Below are 20723 nucleotides of genomic sequence, written 5' to 3'. Positions count from 1 at the left end.
AAGGGTTTGTTTCTAGACCATGCTGTGGTCCAGTACAGGCCAGGTGGCTCTTCTGGTTGGCTGTCCTTTAGGAGGTTGGTCAGGGATTCAGGCTGCTCCCATTTTGTAGCTATGCCGTCTCAATTTATGGCTTCCAAGACCACCATGGAAAGGGAAGTGGAAAGGGTGGACAGTCAAGCAAGGGGTGTTATGGCCTGGAAGTGACTAACCAGGCATGTGGTCCCAGCCTACACGCAAGAGAGGCTTGTGTGCCAAGGCACAGTAAACGGATTGGTGAGCACCTAGCAAGTCCTGGTCCCAGGTGGCTTTTGCCTGGCCTTTTACATGCCTGGGTCTTCACTCCTGGGCCTTGGGAGTAGATGTCTGACTTTGCTCTATATGTTTAATAAAACAGAGCCTAGTACAGTCTCCAGTAGTAGCACCTCCTTCCCTGTGGTTATGTGTCCCCTCATGGAGTTGCATGAATTTTTCAGGGTCTTGCCTGTATGTGGAAGAAGGTGGTGTTGGTAGGTCACAGAAGGGTGGGCCCAGCCAGCCTCTTCCCATATGCATCTCGTTCCTTCGCAGTGGAAAACGTTGTGACATATCTGACGGCAGTGCTGACTGACCTCCTCCACACCCAGAGGGACCCCCTGGCTCTGTGTCTCCTGCTCCAGGCGTATGATAAGCTTGAGCCTCCATGCCCGGTGCCTTGCTGCCAGCAGCTCTCACGGTTTAACAGATACTACAGCCTCTGGATCCCGGAGCAAGCCCGAGAGGCCTGGGTGAGCTGCAGCCACCACAGCTGTGGTCACTGCTGCTGTGCAGGGTTCTTCCCAAGGTCCCAGCTGGCTGGGCCACAGCTGTGCAGTTGGGTAGCCAGACAGCCTGCAGGGTGAAATTTCTTACCCTAAAGTCCCCTGCATAAGAGAGGAAGCTAAGTAGTATCTCTGGTGCTCAGCTAACATAACTGAACACACAGGACTCAGTGATGCAGCCAAATTAAATTCCCCATTGGCTCCCTGATAATGATAATAGGTTAATTCCTCTTCCAGCCTGGGGCAGAAGCGTTGCCTCTTCCTTTTTTTCCTTACCTTGTTATCTGTGTGTGCTTGTCTCCTGGCTCTCCTCTGCGGACCTTAGCATGGCCCTAGACAAACTGTGCTCAGCTGTCACACATGGCCCCTCAAGGCCTCCAGCAGGGTCTCTTCTGCTAAAGTTGGGGAAGGAAAGGAAAAAGTATATTTTCTTTTGCTGGGGACTACATTCTCGTAATGGGATTCTGGCTCCAATGTGCAGGGTATTTACAATGCTGTGTGGGGCATGAAATTTGTGGTATGCATTTTTGTGCATTCATTTCATTTTAGCTGCGTTCGAAAAAGCAGTCAGTTTAGACCCTCCTTGTCTTGTGATATTGGTAGCAATAGCCAACAGCGATTGCATGTTTTCTGTGTGTTTTTTGGAGGCATACCAGGTCCTGTACTAAGTGTACTATGTGTATTTTTGGCCGTTTAATCCTTACTGCAACTCTGAGAAGTAGGCCGGGACTCTCACCATCCTTTATGCACATGGGGAAACCGAGGCCCAGAGCGGTTCCAGCACCAGTCAGTGGCGGAGTCAGGATTTGGCCCAGGCAGTCTGGCTCCAGAGCCCTCACCCATAACGTTGCCACCTTCCTCCACACGTAGGCCACAGTGATAGCCAGACAGCAACTTATGTGGCAGTATTAGAGGTTCTGTCCTGCCCCTCGTGGTTGCTTGGAGTGGGTGTCCACCTTCTGTGGAATAAGACTTAGCAGTGGTTCTCACCCTCCAGGGTGTGTCGGAATTCCCCAGAGAGCCTTTTCAAACTGGACTGCCGGGCTCCAGCCACACAGTGTCTGACCGGGCAGGTCTGGGCGGAGCCTGAGAATTTGCATTTCACACATGCTGCTGCAGGCCTGGGGAACACTGACAACCACCGAGTTTCAGGGCATGTTACAGCCTTGGGTTTTATTAGCCTAAGGAGGTCAAATGGAATTATAGCAACATAAGCCACGTGGAGTAAATAAAGAAGGGAGCTTGGTAGTAATGTTAGAAGAAATGAATAACTTCAGTTTGAGACAGAAGGGCTCCAGAAATTTCTCTGTGTTCTGCCCATCTTCTGTTCTTCTAACAAGATATTCGACCCGCAGCTCCTGGGGAAGGTCTTCCGAAGGCAGGCCACTCGCAGAGCGGGCTTCTCTGTGGGCTGATTTCCCCCTTTCTAGTGATTCTTGTGATTCACATCCTGCCTCTGTCACACGTGGCTCCTGCCTGTGGGACAGGCTTCTGCCTTGTTCTCCAAGGGGTGTAGATGCAGCATGAATTTGGGCCTTCACATGTGGTCAGTGGAAACGCTCTAGGAAAGTACGCATGACATGGTACCAGAACTTACTCTACTGAAGTAAAATGCCACGTGGTCCCGTATTCGTTAGTCCTATCTCAGCATGTGCTTCTTTGTGAAATGTCCGTTTGTTGTGTGTTACCTGTGCCTATGACCGTTTTCATCTGTGGTGATGTGTCTTTCTCTTCCCCGGCCTTTTGCGGTCTCCCTCAGCTGCTGCAGGCACAGGGCAGCCCCTCGCCCCCTGCCCTTCCCTTGGCCTCCTCCTTCACAGCCCTGCTGCAGGCAGCCTACGAGAGCCAGGCGCTTCAGGACGAGCACATCCAGGCGCAGCTGCAGGCCACCATGCCACACCTGTCCATGCAGCAGGTCCTGCGTGCGGCCAAGCAGGTGTTGCTCTACCTGCGGAGCACCGTGGAGAACTTCGGCCAGGTCAGCATTGCCCCCATCCTCCACAGGCTCCAGAGCTCTGCCACCAGAGAGCTCAGCCTTCTCTGAGTTGGGCCCACAGCTCAGCACACTCTTGCTCCCTGGAACTCACTGCAGAGGCAGTTTAAGTGCTGTTCTGTCCAGACCTCAGCTGCAAACTCTTCGTGTCCCTCAGCCCTGCCCATGGGAGCCAGGTCAGCCTGACTTTGTTTTCAGGGCAGCCTGGTCAAGACAGAGCCCTTCCTACAGTAGAATGGGTTGGCAGCCCTGCCGGGCCTTTGTTTTTTTTTGTCACCAAGTCTGGAGTGCAGTGGCGCATCATAGCTCACTACAGCCTCGACCTCAGTGGACTCAAGCCACCCTCCAACCTCTCAGCCTTTCAAGTAGCTGGAACTATAGGCATGCACCACCATTCCCAGCTAATTTTTGTGTTTTTTGAAGAGATGGCTTCTCACCATGTTGGTCAGGCTGGTCTCAAACTCCTGGGTTCAAAGTGATCTGCCTGCCTCAGCCTCCCACAGTGCTGGGATTGCAGGCATGAGCCACTGCACCCAGCCCTCCCTCTTTCTTTTTTTTTTTTCTGAGACAGAGTTTCGCTCTTGTTGCCCAGGATGGAGTGCAATGGCAGGATCTTGGCTCACTGCAACCTCTGCCTCCCGGGTTCAAGCTGTTGAACCCTCAACAGCAACCCTCAGCTCACTGCAACCCTCAGCCTCCCTAGTAGCTGGGATAACAAGTGCGCACCACCACGCCTGGCTAATTTTTGTATTTTTAGTAGAGACGGGGTTTCGCCATGTTGGCCAGGCTGGTCTTGAACTCCTGACCTCAGGTGATATACCCGCCACAGCCTCCCGAAGTGCTGGGATTACGGGCGTGAGCCACCGTGCCTGGCCCAGCCCTCCCTCTTAAGTGTATTAATTTAGTAACTGGCTGATGAATTTGTGTTCCTGATGTGGTTTGAGGGATTTTTAAGTTTTGAGATGGGCCTGTCCCTTTCAGTTTAGTCAAAACAACCTTTGTGTTTCACCAAGGCTTAGGAAGACACATCTCTTATTTGAGAAATGGCATTGCATTGATGGGTGTCTCACACACTCTGTGAGGAGTTGCCATCTCAGCCTGCCTCCCGAGTCTCCTGCTCTGAAAACACGGGCCCTGGAAGTCACTGCCTGGTGGCTGTGCACCCGTCTCTTCCCTGCTGAGGCTCGTGCTCTTGTTCTCACAGCTGGGCAGAAGTGTGGGCCCGCCCCTCCTGCAGCTCTTCCTGGATCTCCTCAGGCGCCTGGTTGTCCACTGTGAGCAGCTGGATGCCCAGAACCAGCAGAGATGCGAGGCCGCCCGGGCCGAAGCCGACCTCTTCCTGGACATGGAGTCCATGGCCTCGCTGGAGATGGCCAATGATCAGGTACCACCACAGGTCGCCTGGTAGCCTATTCTCAGAGTCATGGGCAGTGGCTTTCTCTTCACTTCTGATTAAAAACAAACATAGGTCCATTGTGGGAAAATTGGGAAATGCAGAAACTACAGCAGAGATCATGAAAACTTCCTGGCACCTGCCCAGCGTGCGGTTTAATTTGGGCATTTCTCTTTCCAGTTGCTTTTCTGTGTACAGTCACCCTCCCTGCAGACAGCTTTCTCTCACGCTGTGTGAGGTGAGCCTGCTGAGAAACAGTGTGAATAGCTGCAGCTTGTGTTGAATGAAAGGTGGGCAGCAGGTGCTGCTTTTCACAGGAAATACACACAGGAAATAGACTGCTATGAGAAGCAGCAGCCTTTCTGTCCTGTTGGGAGTCTTGGGAAACAGGCTGTTTAATTGGGGCCAGGATGACTATTTCTCTCACAGTTTGCCATGTAACCTGTTTTACCGGGTTCAGGAGGCAGACACGTTCCTTGTTTCACAATCTAATTGAAATATACACTTTTTTCCTTTGAGCTCCAAGTTGCCTTTCTGGGAGGTATTTTCTTGGGTGGGACCACCTATTATTAGCCAGTCAGCGTGAGGCAAAGCATTCTCAATATGTAATCGTGCTTTGCTGTTTTTAACTGGTAAAGCTTGAGTGGAGACTGTGATAGGCTCCTCTTTCCTTCCCTAAGAATAAATAAGGAAAGGAAATTTCTTTCTGGGAACTGGTGGAGTGTCGTTGGTGAGGAATCGGTTCAGCAGGGCTGTGAGGAACGACTGAATGAAATTATTCTCTAATCCAGCAAGGGAGCTCAACTGCATTCTGCTCAATGTTTACTCAGTTGGCCAGGTCAGAACTAGTTTGGGGGTTTTGTGGGGTCACTCAAGGCCCAGTCTCCTCCTGACAGTGGAGACAGGATTACTTTCAATTCAGGATCGTAGACACACGGTGGTTTAATCCCAACCCACTTTCCCCGGACACATGATCTCATGTAAAGTGACATCACCCCAGCTGTAAGTAGACACCCCTGTCCTTCAACCAGATTTATTTAGGAGGGCAAGGCCGCTGAGGAGAAGCCAGCAGCTGATTGATTTTACTCACATGGTGGTGTTTCTGCACGGCCCGCCCCCCACACTGAGTGACCATAGAGAGCACTTTTCCCATGCTGGAAATTCACCCAGGCTGGGTTCTTCAGACACGTGCTCGCAAATGTGGGTGGGGCACCAGCCAGGTCACAGTCCAGTCCTTCGGGGGCAGGTGGAGTGCCTCAGGCGATTGTGGTATAACTGGATGACAGCTCTGGCTGGGCTTGGCTGCGATGCCTTGGGCACCCCGAGGGGGGCATGGAAATGTAGGCTTGAGGATGGAATGGATTAGGAAAGGGGCCTTCTGCTCTCTGTCCCGCTAACAACAGTGAATACTTGCGTGGCAGCTGCCGCCCCTGTCTTAGCCCTGTGCTCTATGTGACGTCTGTGCCTCGTCACTGCCTTTCAGATGCTGGAGGAGGTGCTTGTGGCCATCCTCAGGCACCCCACCCTGGAGGGCTGGTTCCTGGCCCTGGAGCAGCAGGCCCTCCCGCCGCATACGCTCAGCCCTGTCCTCGTGAAGCTCCTGGCCACCCACTTTAGTGCAGGGGTCCTTCAGCTGCTGGCAGCAAGTGCCCCGATCCTCCGGAACATTGGGCAGCTGGGCCTTCTGGCCAGGTACTCAGAGGCCATCACCCAGAGTGTGCTGAAGGAACTTCAGAACAGGAGGGCGGGCCCGGCCACATCACCACCAAAGACCCCGCCGCAGCTGGAGGCCCTGCAGGAGCTGCATCCATACATGGAGGGTGCCCAGCTCCGTGAGGTCACCCTGGCCTTGCTGAGCCTGCCTGAGACACACCTGGTGACCCAGCAACCCACGAAATCCCCCGGGAAAGAAAGACACCTGAATGCTCTTGGAAAGACCCTGGTGCAGCTGCTGACCTGCAGCCCCCAGGATCAGCTGCAGAGTGGTGAGCTCTTGTGGTCCTCCGAGTATGTGAGAGGCCTGGGGGCTCTGCTGCCCATGCTAGCAGTGGACGAGCTGGACACGGTGCTCCTCCACACTCTGCAGAGAGACCCTGTGCTGGCCCCCGCAGTCGGGGCTGATCTGCTTGACTACTGCCTGGCCCGGCGCACACAGGCGGGCCTCGGCATCGCTGCCCTGCTCCTCCAGGAGAGCTGCACCCACCTGCTGCGGTTCGAGCAGTGGTGCCTGCAGGCTGGCCCAGGGCTCGGCCTCCAGGGGGACCTGGACGACTTCCTCCCCCTCATCCATGTGTACCTCCAGTGCAGGACACAGAGCCACTTCACACGCCCAGCAGGAGGTAAGGGAAAGGCTAGCTTTGGGCAGCTGGGGTCTTAAGTTGCACGGGCTAAAAAGGGGAACTGCATGGCCATTTTTAAACCCTAGAAATTCAGGTTCTGGGATGTGGGTTAGTTTCCAGTGTCTGACACAACTCTGAAGATGGAGAAAGATGGAGTAATTCTCCCCAGTACCCTGTCTCCCTTCAGTCTCCCTACTTTGTGGCTTGAGGCACAGCCCATTGTGCCCCATCAGGTCTGAGTTCCCCCACATGAAGCTGGCGGGAGTTGGGTACAGTAGCGGGGGTTATTTAGGGCTGTCCTGTTACGTTGAAGGAGTTCTTGGGTGCCAATCCATCCCATGTCCCAGGGTTCCCTGACCTCTGGGGAGATGTTGATGAGTTGATGTTGAGTCAAGGCAGCCTGGGTTCAGCTCTCTCTTCTGTCTCCACTCACTGGGTTTCAGAGCTGAGGCACTTTTCGATTACCCCAAATTTAATGTAATTCCCTTTTGTTGAATGCATGGGTGATTTTTACTCACCACTTTGCCTCTGTTTTGCATAACTTCCTATCATTGATGACAGAGGTTTTAAAAAGTAAGACAGTGCCCTGCAACTAGGAGTCTTCTAGTCATAGTCCATTTAACATTGGTATAACAGAAGACCTGAGGCTGAGTGATTTATAAAGAAAAGAGGCTTATTTGGCCCATGCGTCTGCAGGCTGTACAGGAAGCAAGGAGCTAGCGTCTGCTTCTTGTGAGGGCCTCAGGCTGCTTCCACTCATGGTGGAAGAAAAAGCAGAGCCAGCTCTGCAGAGATCACACGGCCAGAGGGGAAGCAAGAGGCACAGGAGGTAGCAGGCTTTTTAATACCTGGCACTCTGGGAACTAATAGGGTGAGCCAGAACTCATTCACTCTACCACAAAGACTGCACCAAGCCATTCATGAGGGACCTGCCTCCATGACCCAAACACCTCCCATTAGACCCCACCTCCAACACTGGAGATCACATTTCAACATGAGATTTGGAGGGGACAGACATCCAAACCATAGCAGCTACCCTCCCTATTCCATGGCTTTGAAGAATGAATCCCATATGAATTGAGAACCTTGGCACTCATGGTCTCATCATGAGCTTAGAAATAGCGGCTATAGCCAGGGCCCCCTGTGTTGAAGAGTATCCATTGAGAGTGTTGACTGATGAGATAGGGGAGGACCCTTGAAGGAGACAGGTGTGCCAGTTTCCATGGTGTCAGTACTCCTGCTGTGACCAATTTCAGGCCACCAGTGTGGCATCACCAGGGTCACAGGATACCTAAAATACAGCAGCCAGTACCTATGAGCCGGTCCAAGCTGGCTCCAGCCCACCATTGGGTGTGATAACTTCTCCTTTGTATCTCTGCCCTAGTGTCTTCCGCTGTCATTCCTGTCTTGAGGAAGACCCTGTGGAGGCAGCTACAGAGCAGGCTTCTTAGCACTCACAGTCCCCCAGCATCTGGGCCGTACCAGGAGATCCTGGCGCAGCTGGTCCCATTTGCACGAGCCAAGGATCTCAGTGTACTCATGGACCGCCTGCCCAGCTTGCTTCACACCCCAAGCAGTCACAAGAGGTATGAAGGCTCAGGATGGTTGCAGGATGTTCTACTCTCGGTGTCACTTTTTTTTTAATTCATGGAGTAAGTCATTGAAAAACTGCTGCATTACTGTTGTGCCCAATCTGTGATCAGGCAGTTCCTATGAGAACTCTACTTCCAGCCATCCTGCCTGGAGCTTGTACATCTCCACAAGTAGATGGCTGGGTCGGGTTCCCTGAGAGCCATGGATCTCAGCTGGGGGTGATTTTCTCCCAGGGGACGATTGACAATGTCTGACATCTTTTATTGTCACAACTAGGATGAGAGGGTGTTGCTTCTGGCTTCTAAAGGGTAGAATTATCTGTCCCATAATGTCAGTAGCACTGAGGTTGAGAAACGCTGATTTAGAAAAAGTCTAGACATACGTGTCCTTTTCCTGGTGTACTAATAGTATTTCCCTTGCTTGTAAAAATTTTGGTATATCTTTGCATTTGAGTAAGAGTCCAGGGAAGCCTGTGATTCCTGTGAGTGGGTAGTGTGGGGAGCAGGACTCAGCATCTATCCCATATGGCTCTTTGTGATGCTGGATTATACGTAAAGTCAGAAGGATTTAAACCTGCTCTCTGTCTCTGACTCTCATCTCCTGCTGCAGGTGGATCGTGGCTGACTCCATTTCAGCAGCTCTGGAAGGGTCAGCAGAAGAGCTGTGTGCCTGGAGAAGGACCCTTTTGGAGTCCTGTGTGAAGTGGCTGATCGTGTCTTTCAGTGGTGGACAGCAAGATGATGATAATACTCAGAATCAGGAGAAGGAAATGCTGCTTAGATTAAATGCATTGTTGGTAAGTGTCTTCTCTTAGAGATCCAGATTAAATTTCTGTGGGAAAGAGTATGCTAGACAAACCAAGCTATAGATGCATTTCAAGCCAGGTGGCATGAATATGGCCCTGTAGGAAATGAGAGGGGCTGTGTCTGGGGCAGAGTGGCAGATACTGGATAACCCCAGAATTGATGAACCATCTTTTATCAGAAATGGATGTTGGATTTTGTCAAATGCTTTTTTCCATTTCAAGATGTTATATAATGTCTTGTTTTTTGATTAGTCTACCAATAAGATGAATTATATTAACAAATTTTTGAATGTTAAACCAACCTTGCATTCCTGGGATAAGCCTGCTTGATTTTGATGTGTTATTTTTATATATTGTTTGATTTGTTAATATTTCGTTAAGAATTTTTGCATCTGCGTCCATGAGGGATATTTGTAATTTTATTTTCCTGCAATGTCTTTGGTCTTAAGGATTAAGTAATGCTGGCCTTATAAAACAAGTTGGAAAGTTTCACTGGGTATAAAATTCTATGTTGATAGTTTTTTCCTCCTTTAAGTATTTCAAACTTGTTGCTTTTCTGTTTTCTGGCCTGCTTTGCTTCCAGTAAGAAACCTGCCTTTCTTGTCTTTGTTTCTCTGTGTGTTGTGTCTTTTTTCTCTGACTGATTTTAGGATTTTTTTTGACATGGTTTAAAGCAGTTTGATAATGATACACTTCAGGGTAGTTTATTCAAGTTTCTTGTACTTTGGGTTCAGTGAGCTTCTTGGTCTGTAGGTTTATAGTTTTCACAAAATTTAGAGATATTTGGCCATTATTCCTCTCCATCCAGTGGGTGGCTTGATGATGGAATGACAGACTGGGATCTTTTAGAGGGTTGCCTCCCTCCTTACCTGCCTTTTCTTTTAATTGAAGTAAGTTTACATATTTTGAAATATACAGAAATATGTGTACTTCATGTATCTGTGTACCCCACATTCCTATCCAAGAAGATTTTCATCATCCCAGAAAGTTTCTTGTGCATCTTCTCAAAATCCCCTTCCCTCCAAAGCAACCACTCTTTTGATTTCTGTAACCCTGAGTTTGTTTTGCCTGTTTGAGACCTTTGTGTACTTGGAACTGTGCAGTATAATCATGTAGTGTGTCAACTGTGATGGGTTTCACTTCTTTAAGTTCAGTGATGCTTTCCAGATTCATCCATGTGGCGGGAATGAGTAGTTTTTTACTTTTTGTTGCTGAGTAGAATTCTACTGTATGATGTCCACCCTCCTCTACCACTCATAAAATTTGGAATTACTGGTTTTTGTGATCATAGGGCTAAAAGACATACTCATTGCAAGTATTCACACTGCAAAAAATAGAGAAGAAAACAAAAAAAAACTCCCACTACCCAGAGTCTATCTCATTATAAGTTTGATGAATTTCCCTCTAGAAACCTTGTTATATATCTGCGTGTGTGTGATAAAATTATGTATAATTTTATATATTAATAGGATATTATGCATGCTGTGTGTAGCCTGGTTTTTTGTTTGTTTTTAGCATAATACCATATTTAGAGATTTTTTTTCCCACCCGATGACTGTGGACCTGCTGTGACTTTGTTAGTGGTCAGTGGTAGATGGGTAAACGTACCATCATGTATCACGCAGTTGTGTGATACTGGAGCTGTGGGTGGTTTTCCAGTTTTTTATTATGATAAAGAATGCTGTGACAAACATCTTTGCATGGTCCATTTTTGCACACTTGGCCATTTATGTCCAGTTGCAGGAAATGCTGGGGGAAAGAGAACATGTATATAAAAATGTGATAAGCCAGGCATGGTGGCACGCGCCTGTAATTCCAGCTGCTCTGGAGGCTGAGGCAGGAGGATCGCTTGAGCCCAGAGGTTCCGGGCTATTCCCATCAGGTTTCCACACTAAGTTTGGCATCAGTATGGTGACTTCCTGGAGCAGGAGACCACCAGGTTACCTAAGGAGAAGTGAACTGGCCTAGGTTGGAAACAGAACAGGTCAAAACTCCTGTGCTGATCAGTAGTGGGATTGCGCCTATGAATAGCCATTGCACCATTGCACTCCAGCCTTGGCAACCTAGCAAGACCCAATCTCTTTTAAAAAAGAAAAAAAAAAGTCACGAGTGTGAGATATACCTCAGCTGAGGGGTCCAAGATCTCCTTGGATTTCCTTGTGATTTCTGGAACTGTGGCCTCCACTGCACAGCCAGCCTGGCGGGAGGCAGCAGCCTGCACACACAACGGCCTGTAGCTGGTCTCTCTGGAGCCAGCATTGATCATCCAGTTCCACAGACCTCTTCATGTCATCCAACCCTGTGTCCTGGAGGCTGGGTAAAGGTGTCACACTAGTGGTTTTCATTGGCTATTTAATAAAAGGCTAATTACAAATCTATTAGTGCTATTTGAAATGATAGACAAAGGAAAAAAATAACAGGACTACTCAGGAAATTTCCTTTGACTATTTGATAAACACAATTATGCTGATAAAATGTCAGAGCTACTAGCAGAAATAACCAAACAATTTTTTTAAGTTAAAAAAAAAATCCAAAACCTTCATGCTCTTGTGGATTGTTTGGATGACTGTGTTTCATATTTACTGAATGGCCCTAAGTGTAATTTCATATTACATGGCTCTAAGTGCTCTAAGTGTAATTTCATATTCTGCATTTTAGTTTTTGTTTTAAGATTAATCTTGGTTCTGCTCTCTGCCCCTGTAAGTTTGAGCTATCACATGCTTGTCAAGAATTGTGCAAACAAGAGTAACTGCTCAGTGATTTTTCCCATGCACATTAATAAATTTGTATGCCTATTCTATTAAAAAAAATAATAATCATTGCACAAAGAGTCCAGAACAGAGCAGCTGCTGGGTTGAATCACAAGTGTCAGAGCAGAAGGGGACACCGGCACTCCTCTTTTCAACCCTTTGATCATGGGTTTTACAGAGGAGGTAGTCAGGCCATGGAGGCAGATGCCTTTCTGAAGACTCTGCAGCTGGGACCTTTTAGTATTTTGTAGACTGAGATGTTTCATGTGTTTTTCTTACTTATTTTATTCATAGCATGCACTTAATGAAGTTGATCCTGGTGACTGGCAGAAATTCGTGAAGAAGGGACTCAAGTAAGTTGATTTTATTTTCTTGGTGCCCTTCGGTAAAGGTGTGAATGTCGTTCATCATGCAAAGCCTCTTTTATAGCTTGTTATTAGCATAATCCACGCGGTGGAGCCGATGTCACCTCGTTTTTAGAGATAGAAGTTGGAGAAGTTAAATGATTTGCCTCTTGACACAGGGTGCTTCTGATGATGAGAGAAGCAGTCTTTTAAAAGAACTATTTAAAGAAATACAGAAATGTGCAGAGAATAATAGTAGCTCCCACATTTAATACATGCTGACAGTTTTCTGTGTTTGTCCTGTTTCTTTCTCATCCCTCTGTAACCAAAGGTCAACACTCTTCTGAGGTTCTGCTTTGTCTCGTCAGTATCTTATTTTGTATTTTCGTACACTGAGTGTTAGTATGTTGTTAAACAGTATTATTTAGCGTGTTTAACATTTTACACTAATGTATCATTCTTTTTTTTTTAATGTATCTTTCTTTATACATCCTTTTGTTCACTGAGATGTTTCTAATTTACCCGTACTGATACTTGTAGATCTAAGTCATTCATTTTTACTGCTGTAGAATATTCGGTCTTTTGACTGTATTCCAGATTACTCAGCCAGTCCTCTACTGACAAATGTCTAGGCTGTTCTCCCTATTCTCCCCTTTACATCACATCTCTCTCTCCCTCCCTCTCTGTTTTTCTCTGTCTCATTCTCTCATTCTCTCCCATTATAGTCTTACAGTCTCTATCATATCTCTTGGGGTGGATTGGGGACTTACTAGCTTTTAGTGTGAGTGCATCTTCAGTTCTAGATGCTCAAACTGCTCTCCAAAGTTGTTGAGCAAATTTTTTGTTTTTGTTTTTGAGACAGAGTTTTGCTCTTGTTGCCCAGACTGGAGTACAATGGTGTGATCTCGGCTTACTGCAGCATCTGTCTCCCAGGTTCAAGTGATTCTCCTGCCTCGGCCTCCCAAGTAGCTAAGTCCACAGGCACGCACCACCATGCTCAGCTAATTTTTTGTATTTTTAGTAGAGACGTGGTTTCACCATGTTGGGCAGGCTGGTCTCGAACTCCTGACCTCAGGTAATCCACCTGCCTCGGCCTCCCAAAGTGCTGGGATTACAGGCGTAAGCCACTGTGCCCGGCCAGCGAATTTGCACTCCCAACAGTGTGTGTCAGCGTTCATTTTCCCTTAACATCCTTCCTGACCCTTGATACATTCCAGCTCTTCAGTTTGGGGCAATCAGATAGTCATGCGTTATTTTCATTTCCCTGACCATCCCATGAACTTGAAACAGAGAAAAGTATTTCACACAAGAGGAGAGAGGGAAGTGAGAGTGGGTGCCAGGTTAATGACAACTATAGGTTACCATCACAGAATTATGATATTTCTTTCCATCTTAGGTTAAAGTTATTCGTATAGGACTGAAAAACACTTTCTTTAGAGCATGTTGCTTTCCTTTCCTTAGTGGGTTTTGAAGGGATTTAGGACATAGAAGGCTTCTGAACCATTTGATGGAAGTTCTGAATAGAGGAGAGTGAGGAAGGAGGGAGGCCGGGCAAGGTGACCTGGGAGGCACTAAGTTGCCTCTTTCTCAGGCGCAGCTGTTCTCATGCCTCCTGGCGTTTCCACTAAGCAGGAAGTTCGTTTGGTGTTTGAGTCATAAAGAAAACAAATGCACTGGGCTGGGCTCGGTGGCTCACGCCTGTAATTCCAGCACTTTGGGAGGCTGGGGCGGGCGGATCACGAGGTCAGGAGATCGAGACCATCCTGGCTAACACAGTGAAACCCCGTCTCTACTAAAAATATGAAAAAATTAGCCAGGCGTGGTGGTGGGCGCCTATAGTCCCAGCTACTCTGAAGGCTGAGGCAGAGAATGGCGTGAACCCGGGAGGCGGAGCTTGCAGTGAGCCAAGATCGCGCCACTGCACTCCAGCCTAGGCGACAGAGCGAGACTCCGTCTCAAAAAAAAAAAAAAGAAAAAAAAAAGAAAATAAATGCACGCATCCCTCCCTTGTTTTGAGAAGTGCTCCCTGTGTCAGTGGACAGACAAGACTGTGATAGAGCTATGCAGTGCCATGTCAGTAGTAGAGCCTGGATGGTGGGTATAGGGTATTTGCTGCAAAATTCTCAACTTGGTGTTGTTTGAACATTTTCTTAATAAAATACTGAGAAAATGGCCGGGCGCAGTGGCTCACGCCTGTAATCCCTGCACTTTGGGAGGCCGAGGTGGGCAGCTCACCTGAGGTCAGGAATTCAAGCCCAACCTGGCCAACACGGTGAAGTCACGTCTCTACTAAAAATACAAAATTAGCCAGGCGTGGTGGTGCATGCCTTTAATCCCAGTTACTCCGGAGGCTGAGGCAGGAGAATCACTTGCACTTGGGAGGCAGAGGCTGCAGTGAGCTGAGATTGCACCACTGTACTCCAGCCTGGGCAATAGAATGAATGAGACTCCATCTCAAAAATAAATAAATAAATAAAATACTGAGAAAAAGAATCTTTATTGTTTCCTGTAAAGTAAATTTTCCTTTTAGCAAAGCTTTTTTCCCTTTGACTCTCGCTGCCTAGATTTCGGTACCAGGACCACACATTTTTAAAGACGCTCCTCACCGCCGTACAGCTCCTGTACAGCCCAGAAAGCTCCGTGCGCACGAAGCTCATCCAGCTCCCGGTGGTCCACATGATGCTCATGCAGCACTCGCTGTTTCTGCCGACTCTACTGACGTCTGACGGAGAGGAGAGCCCGGACAGCCAAGTAAAAGGTGACCCCTCACCCCAACCCTTCCATTCCATATCCAGATTTTATCTCCTGATTTCCTTACACTGGCTGCACTGAGGCTCATCTCCCTCCGGCTCTCGGAGCTAAGGAAGCATTGCCAAGACAGTGTCGGAATGTTTTATTTCTGTCAAATCCAGGGTGAAGAAATGTCTCCTCTGACTTGTGGTCAAACAGCAAATACAAACCTGTTTTCAAGGCCTTAACTGGCTTACAGAAGTTGTGTTTGAGATCTTAGTGCCGTTATCATGGGCTCATGTTAAAATCTGGGATCGAGGGGAAGTCACGCGTGGGAAAAAAGTGTGGGTGTCTAACCTGAGAGAAATTGATTAGTTGCATGAAATTTCTGCTTGGGAAGATTGAAACTTTTATCAAGGGAAAACGGTTGGAACTTGCCCATTGACAGTTCAGTGGTAAAGAACTTCAAAAGCCTAAGTTTAGGCTCCATCCCTAATTCAGTAAGGATTCACTTTAGCGCTCACAGGTCGGATGTCAGAGAAGATAATCCGAGGGTTCCTGCCCTCCTGACGCCACGCTCTGTTTAGACAGATAAAATTCACACCCGGAAGTATTAGCAATCACCACAGGGTCAGACTGTAATAAACTGCTATTAATAAGTCGAAGATAGCCATTAGCCACATCACTGGTATGGGTAGTAGAAAAACTAAAAGGGCTCCGCCATTCAATTCAGGCAAGAGTAGACAGAGTAGAGGCTTTGGTAGCACAGTCATGGGGAAAACATGCCTGGATTGAAAATCTGTATTGGCTTAACATTTGGGAGGGGGAATGCGCAGGGACTGAATTCAGCCTTGTCAAAGGCCTAGGAAGAAAGGTGACTGTGGAGATGTCTTAACTGAAAAATACGTGGGGGGCTGGGCGCGGTGGCTCATGCCTCTGATCCCAGTACTTTGGGATGCCAAGGAGGATTGCTTGAGCTAAGGAGTTCAGCCTGGGCAACATAGCACGACCTCATCTCAAAAAAAAAAAAGAAAAAAAGAAAAGAAAATAATAATAACAAAAAAATAAGCGGGGAAGGGATTAGATGGCAGTCCAAACACCAGTATTATTCAGAGGAGGAGATTTCCAGCATTTCAATGTTGCCTGGAAGGCTCTCTCCTCTTCTGGTATTCAGTGTGTCTGCCCCACCATGCCATGTGTTTCAGGGTTGTTTTCTTGCAGAAGCGCTGGTGGACCTGATGCTGACGGTGGTGGAGATGTGCCCCTCTGTCTGTGAGAGCAGCCACTTTGCAGTGCTTCTCGGGGCCTATGGCGCCACTCTCAGCGTCCTAGGTGAGGGTGTGAGGGCTGGGTAGTGTGAGCAGGGGGAGGGAGTGAGGGCCGGGGGTGTGAGCAGGGATAGGGAATGAGAGCTGGAGGGATATGAGCAGGAGGAGACAGTGAGACCAGGCGGTGCGAGCAGGGCGAAGATATGAGGACCGGGCCATTTGAGCAGGGAGGGTATGAGGGCAGGTGGTGGAAGCAGCAGGAGGGTGTCAGGGGTTCATCTTCCTAAACCGATCCTGCTTTGACTTGTAGATCAGAAGATTTTACTTCTGCTTCGAGCATATGAGCAGAACAAGCTCAGCCTCATCAACTTCAGGTGAGTGTTGGGCTAGAGGTAGACTAGGCCTTGAGGTCACAGCCTGCTCTCCACACAGTGAGCTCCAGACTCGAGATTTTCTCTCATTCCATTTTGGTTCTCAGGGAAACAGTGAGGCAGGCAGCACTCCCCTGACTCACACTGGCTTCTGCATAGGGTGCTCTGGGGAAGCTTGGCCTTATGCCATAAGGCATCTGGGCAGGGCCACTGCAGCTGACTGATGGGTGCCTGTCTGTCTGGAATTGCCCCTGTTGTGCACTGTCAGCTGGACTGGGGTGTCATTTGGTTGATTTTTCTGAAAACTTTTCTGCTCATGCCTTTAGGTAGATTGACTTATGCCATAGGGATTTCAGGGGAAGTGTCAGGGGGCTCAACTGTACATAAAATCTCTTTTTTTTGTCTGTGTGTGCATGCATGGTTGTGTCTGTGTGTGCGTGCGTGTATGTAGGTGGGTGTGGGTGTGCATGTCTGTCTTTCCTGGGCTCCCAGTCTTTTGGTCAGATGGGCTTTGGACCTGCAGGGCTGAGTGTGACACCTTTCCCTGTGGGCCCTGCCTCACCTTTACAAGTGCCGCACCTAAGCAGGCGCTTGATCAAATGTGCCATTGATAGAATGCACTTTTGGATCCTCTTTGCTGCCCTAGAGTCTTCTTTTCTCCTTGCCATTTGGGACTAGCACTGGAACATCTGCTCAGTATGTACGTGTGTGTGTGTGTGTTCAGCCAGGAGGCAGGCTGACTGGGCCAAGGAAGATTGTTCAGGAGAGCTTGCAGGGAGGAGAAAACAATTTCCACATCAAAGTACTTTGTTTAAAGATTAGAGCTGTATCAGCCCAGAAGCTATCTCCCAACCCTCCCCACCCCACAAAAAAAAAGAAAGAAAAAGGAAATGAAAACATTTTTTTCTGTCTCTTAAGAATGCCCAGGGCTTGCATAGAAGCTCTTTTCCTTTCTCCTGCGGCAGCCTCGCTCTTTTGACGTCGGAGCTGGTGCTATGTCAGTTATGTCCTTTCTGGAGTAGAATAGCCCTTCTTATGTGAGGAAGAGGGGAGAGCAAGTCGGAGGCGGGTTTTATCACAGTGCAGCATTGTTCCAGCTACCCATTTCTGCAGAATGACCTCTAACACAGCAGAGAACGCCAAGCGAGGCTGCCCAGGGAGTCACAGGACAGGGCTGGCTGTGAAGGGAGTCTAGTTTCAGCTCCCGGGGAAGAGCGAATCAAGGATGTGCCGCTCACTGGCACTGTGGCTGTAAGGGGCACAGAGCATTTCTGCAAACAAAATAAACATCTCGTCCTTAGATGAGGGAGCAGGCCTGAGCTCGGGGAGCTGAGCTGGGGATCCTGGACGCTACGTGGCGGCTCTCCCGCCGGTCAGTGATGGGCAGTCTGCCGGGTGTGCCTGGCGCATGGGCTCTCTGCCTGCCAGAAACTGGGGTGAACAGCAAGCATTCCTGAAAGGATGATTCTTTCCTTTTCTGACATTAGTGACTGTTGTCGACTTGCACAGAAGCGAACCTGTATTTAGAAGAATTTTGTTTAGAAGTATTTAGCTCTATAGATAATGTTCCTTGATTGCCTGGAGGCGCTGGGCTTGGTGCTCTCAGGAAAACCTACAGGAATGAGATACAGTCTTCCCGTCTGCTGAGGGTAACAGACTGTGAGAAATTTAGACATTTTTAAAGTGGCAGCTGACTCACGCCCCGCGATATAAACCAGCTCTTACAGGAGCACCAAGAGCCAGGCCCTGTGTGCTCAAGACCGATTCGTGCCAGGGTTGGCATTTGGCGAGTCAGAGGGATTTAATTGAGGTGAGGTGGGCAGAGGGGCCTGGGGCAGCAGGAGGAGGAAACAGCATGCAGGAGTGGAAACTCAGGACATTTGGGGAAAGGGTGAGTAGCCCGGCTTATCGGGGTCATTGGATGTGTGCAGGGAAACAGGCAATGGGAAGGCCACGTGGATTGGCAGTGGAGGGTGAAAGTACCAGATGGAAGCATTTCCATTCCATCTGGGAGACAGCAGGGAAGCATTCCTCGTCACAGCTGGGCTCTGGGGAGTGGCCTGGCAGCAGCGGGGCAGCAGCAGGGCAGTGGATGGGGGAGGGAGGAGGAGAGTTGGGGGAAGTGCTAGGCTGGAGTCATTTTCTAGGAGGAAGGAAGGCAAGGTGGCCTCTGACAGCTGCGGTGGCGGTTGAGGTGTGAAGGTTGTCCATAGCACACACATGGTGGGCTTAGCCGAAAGGCTTGTGTAGGCAGACCTGGTTCACTCGTGGCCACATGTGAGCAGTGAGAGATCAGAATTCTGCCGCTATGGTCTAGCATGGACTCAGGAGCCAGACTTCCTGAGTTTGAATCCCAGCCCTGCAACATACCATCTGAGCAGGTGAGCAGCTGAGCAACTTGCTTAATCCTCTCCCCACCTCTTTCCCCCATTTGCACAAGGGGGATAATAATAGTACCCACCTGATGGAGCTGTTGTGGCGATTGAGTGAATTGATCTACATGAAGGGCTTAGAATAGGGCCAGCTGAGTAGACACCAGCTTCTGTCGTCATCACTGACACTGTCACCCACCCTCAGCCTCACCATCACCACCACCCACTTCGTAAGCTGTGATGGGATTGAGTGATGTAACACGTCGCATGCTCAGAGCAGCACCTGGTGTGAACTGGCAGCCTGACAACTGCTACCTGTTGTTGTTATCATGATTAATTCTGTTCCCGGGGGGCTCTGTGACCAGTCTCTTTTCCCTTTTCTGGCTCTAGGGTGCTGCTGTGGGGCCCAGCGGCCGTGGAGCATCACAAGACATGCCGGAGCCTGGGCAGGTCACTGTGGCAGCAGCCGAGTGTCGGGGACATCCTTCGCCTGCTGGACCGGGACCGGATGATGCAGACCATCCTGCACTTCCCCCAGAACCGGAGGCTGCTGCCCCCCGAGGTTGGGCTGCTGCTGTTCTGTCCCTACTCACCCCTTCACCCCAGCCTCAGGGGCTCCATCTGCACCCTCAGCTTCGTTTTTCTTGTTATTTACCTTTTTATTAAGTAAGAATCTTATCATATATAAACGTATAGAGACCAGACCCTCATAAGCCCACCACCCAGCTGCAACAGTGATCTGCACTGGCCACGCTTGTTCTGTTTATACCACTCTGTTCCCCTGCCCCCAAGGAGATTATGTTGCAGCACATCCCAAGGATCCTATCATTTCATGTACAAGCACTGCTTTTTACACAAGCACTTTGCTTTATGCCCTTAAATATTCAAAATAATTTGGGCTCTGGCAGTAGAGGGTAAACAGTTATGCCATACAGGTTGAGAATCTCTAATCTGAAAATCCCAAATCAGAAATGTTCCAAAATTTGAAGCTTTTTGAGCACTAACATGAGATAGAGACGCCTTTGCTTTCCTGAGGTTCAGTGTACAGAGACTTTCTTTCATGCACAAAATTATCTTAAATTCCTGTATAAAGTTACCTGCAGGCTATGTATATTATGTGCATATGAAACATAAATGATTTGTGTGTTTAAACTTGGCTCCCATCCCCAAGATATCTCATTATGCATGCAAATATTCCAAAATCTGAAACATTTCTGATCCCAGGTGTTTCAGATAAGGGATACTCAACCTGTATTACCTTTGTGAGGTTGAATCACACGTTTTTGTTGATTTTGGCTCTTTCAGGACACACAGGAGCTGATATTCAAAGACAAAAGCAGGGTGGATCTTGATGGCCTCTATGACCCCTGCTTTCTCCTTCAGCTCTTCAGTGAGCTGACCAGGCCAGGTAACTGCAGTCTTCTCTTGGGTCAGGGCTTGCTATGCATGACTTCTCAGAGGTCAGGTTGATTATGGTAATTATTGCCATAATTACCACATGAGGGAGGACCTGAATCTTGGAAATAATTCTTAAAGGATCTTCAGCCATCCTCATCTGTTCATTCCAGTGATTTTCAGCAAAGTCACAGTTAGTATTTTGAACATACAGTGATTTAAAAAAAAAATTGTAATTTTAAAATCTGGGAATGTCCAAGTGTCTTTGATGTTTTCCTAATTCCTAATGATGAACATTTTCTGCATTTTTATTAGTTACTGGTCAAATACCAACAGAAATGAGAGATTTTAGTCCTGATAATGGGTCAGCCTGCTGAGGTTGCCTTTTTCTTGGCTTAAGTAAAGGAAGTTTTGTGTCTAGTAGCCTCAGAGTGGGAGTCCTTGTGGGTGAATGGGTTGTGGGGAGAGAAAGAAACACTTCCATGTAACGCACATTGAGAAACACTGAGATTGATCTTCCCAGGCTGGTCAGGTCTCTTGGTTGGGGGCATTCTGACAGTGTGCAGGGATAGC

At 48.5% G+C, this 20723-nt stretch overlaps 1 protein-coding gene across 1 annotated transcript in view; it reads left to right on the top strand.

Annotated features, from left to right (window-relative positions):
- Positions 1-20723, top strand: part of URB1 (URB1 ribosome biogenesis homolog) — an 81912-nt gene that overhangs the window by 39514 nt on the left and 21675 nt on the right. Inside the window, exons 19-30 of the mRNA XM_019017757.3 lie at positions 568-764; positions 2557-2775; positions 3995-4174; positions 5667-6522; positions 7907-8108; positions 8725-8911; positions 11965-12023; positions 14579-14772; positions 15966-16076; positions 16323-16386; positions 19146-19317; positions 20061-20163. Of these exons, the coding sequence (XP_018873302.2) occupies positions 568-764; positions 2557-2775; positions 3995-4174; positions 5667-6522; positions 7907-8108; positions 8725-8911; positions 11965-12023; positions 14579-14772; positions 15966-16076; positions 16323-16386; positions 19146-19317; positions 20061-20163 (2544 nt within the window). The remainder of the gene's footprint in view (positions 1-567; positions 765-2556; positions 2776-3994; positions 4175-5666; positions 6523-7906; positions 8109-8724; positions 8912-11964; positions 12024-14578; positions 14773-15965; positions 16077-16322; positions 16387-19145; positions 19318-20060; positions 20164-20723) is intronic.

Source organism: Gorilla gorilla, chromosome 22 (assembly GCF_029281585.2).
Source record: "Gorilla gorilla gorilla isolate KB3781 chromosome 22, NHGRI_mGorGor1-v2.1_pri, whole genome shotgun sequence".
Classification (NCBI taxonomy): domain Eukaryota; kingdom Metazoa; phylum Chordata; class Mammalia; order Primates; family Hominidae; genus Gorilla; species Gorilla gorilla.
Note: the sequence above shows the minus strand (reverse complement) of the source record. Positions and strands in the feature narration are given on the sequence as shown.